The following is a 1,744-nucleotide window of genomic DNA, read 5'->3' on the forward strand; positions in this document are numbered from 1 at the left end:
CAGCTTAATATGCATTGTATTTAGATAAAATTTGATAAATTTTACCATTTCCAGCTATGCCATTTAGGTGCAACCACTGTAATATTACATATATATACTAAAGCAATAAAAGCACAGGCACCACTTAGACAAAATAGTTTACTTCTAAAAACAGATCCCAGCCGTGGAGACTTGTTCATAAACATCAAAATCAACAGAAATCACAAATGGATAACATGAAAAATAAAACTCGGGGTTAGATATATGAAGAATAAACTAAAATTCAAAGCTACTGTGGTGACAACTTCATATAACTAATTCAGTAAATCTATAAATCTCTCTTATTAAACTTTTTCAGCATGTATAAAGGGGAGTTAACCTTTTCATATCTCCTAGAAATACCCAAATCACTTAATGTTAGCTTCATGAACAGAGCAAATCTGATGAACATGAAGGGTGATACAAAATGATGAGTACAAACAGTGTTCAGTTCAAAACAGTCAAGACTTATAAATGGAAAATATGGAGAATAGTGATTTAATGCTGTGTGTGCATGACAGTAAAAAAAGAAAGTAATTAATGCTGTGTGCATGACAGCAAAAAGAAAGAAAATTAGAATATCACAAAGAAATTTTAAAATTACACAGAGCAGACCTACAGCAACTGTCACAGCCAGTACCATGTCGGTGGTAAGTGTAAATAGTTTAATAGACAGTTTGCTTCTTGGAATAGATCCACACAAAAAGAATCTTACGGTTGAAACTGTTTGAGTTCCCTCCAAGATACCCCTGTTAGTGTCTTATTTGCCAGATCAGTTTCAGTTTTCAAGGAACCAAATTACTTTTCTGATGAATGCAATGAGAATACCACTTGATGCCAGAGTTAGGTTTCAAAATTTCAATTGTGATGCAACAGCTTGTAGTATCTGTAATTAATCTGTGGTGGTTTCAAAGTAAATTTCCAGATTTTACTATTTTTTTAGAATGAATGAGGAAGCTTTTACCTCATGGCTTTAAAAAATAACAAACAATTGACAATATTAAAACATAAGTGTGTTATTCTGTGAATACAGTGAAACTGACAATACCTCAGAATAAGTCTTAACAAATATATATCCACCGAGCCAAAAACCTTCAATGCAAAATACAGATTTTCACAACCTATGAACTCAAAAACTAAAGATGGCTTCTAATTATTTGGGGCTACACGTCACCAAATTTTCTACTTGGTATAAAATTAAAATAACAAAGATGGCAATTAAATACACCTCACATACCAAACTGGAAAACTACACAAGTGGTTTAGGTGTGTGTATGTACATAAATTTTTATACCACTTTCAGCTGTAAACAACTATATAAGGGGGCAACAAATGTCATGACTAAATTATATACCCTGTACAGTAATAAATTAAACCTTGAATATTAACTTAAACACAATGCAATGTATCATTTATTATGTCATCAAATAACCATTTAGTCAGTCAAGTTCAAGTGTCCTGCATCTGAAGGAGATTATTAATGGCAACCTCTTTGTTTCCATACGAAGCTTCCAAAACAGATTTTACTACATCTGACTCCACTGCTGGGAACATTTCACCAAGCTGAAAGATTTCAATATATTGAAAGTTAAAGTATACATGAATGAGTTATAAGTGAAGTTCAAGGACAGCATAAAATATTCTTAACATAGGCATACTGAACATTGGTTGGTAACATTACAGTTACAAATAAAATGTTCTCATGCTTATTTACAGATGACCTATA

General features: G+C 32.1%; 1 protein-coding gene across 3 annotated transcripts in view; it reads right to left on the minus strand.

Annotated features, from left to right (window-relative positions):
* Window positions 1-1,744, minus strand: part of LOC135198546 (toll-interacting protein-like) — a 41,710-nt gene continuing 39,966 nt past the window's right edge. For all 3 annotated transcript variants that reach the window (XM_064226230.1, XM_064226229.1, XM_064226228.1), the window contains one exon: window positions 1-1,581. In XM_064226230.1, coding sequence (XP_064082300.1) covers window positions 1,468-1,581 — 114 coding nt within the window. In that variant the 3' untranslated portion in view covers window positions 1-1,467. The remainder of the gene's footprint in view (window positions 1,582-1,744) is intronic.

Source organism: Macrobrachium nipponense, chromosome 22 (genome assembly GCF_015104395.2).
Source record: "Macrobrachium nipponense isolate FS-2020 chromosome 22, ASM1510439v2, whole genome shotgun sequence".
Taxonomy (NCBI): Eukaryota; Metazoa; Arthropoda; class Malacostraca; order Decapoda; family Palaemonidae; genus Macrobrachium; species Macrobrachium nipponense.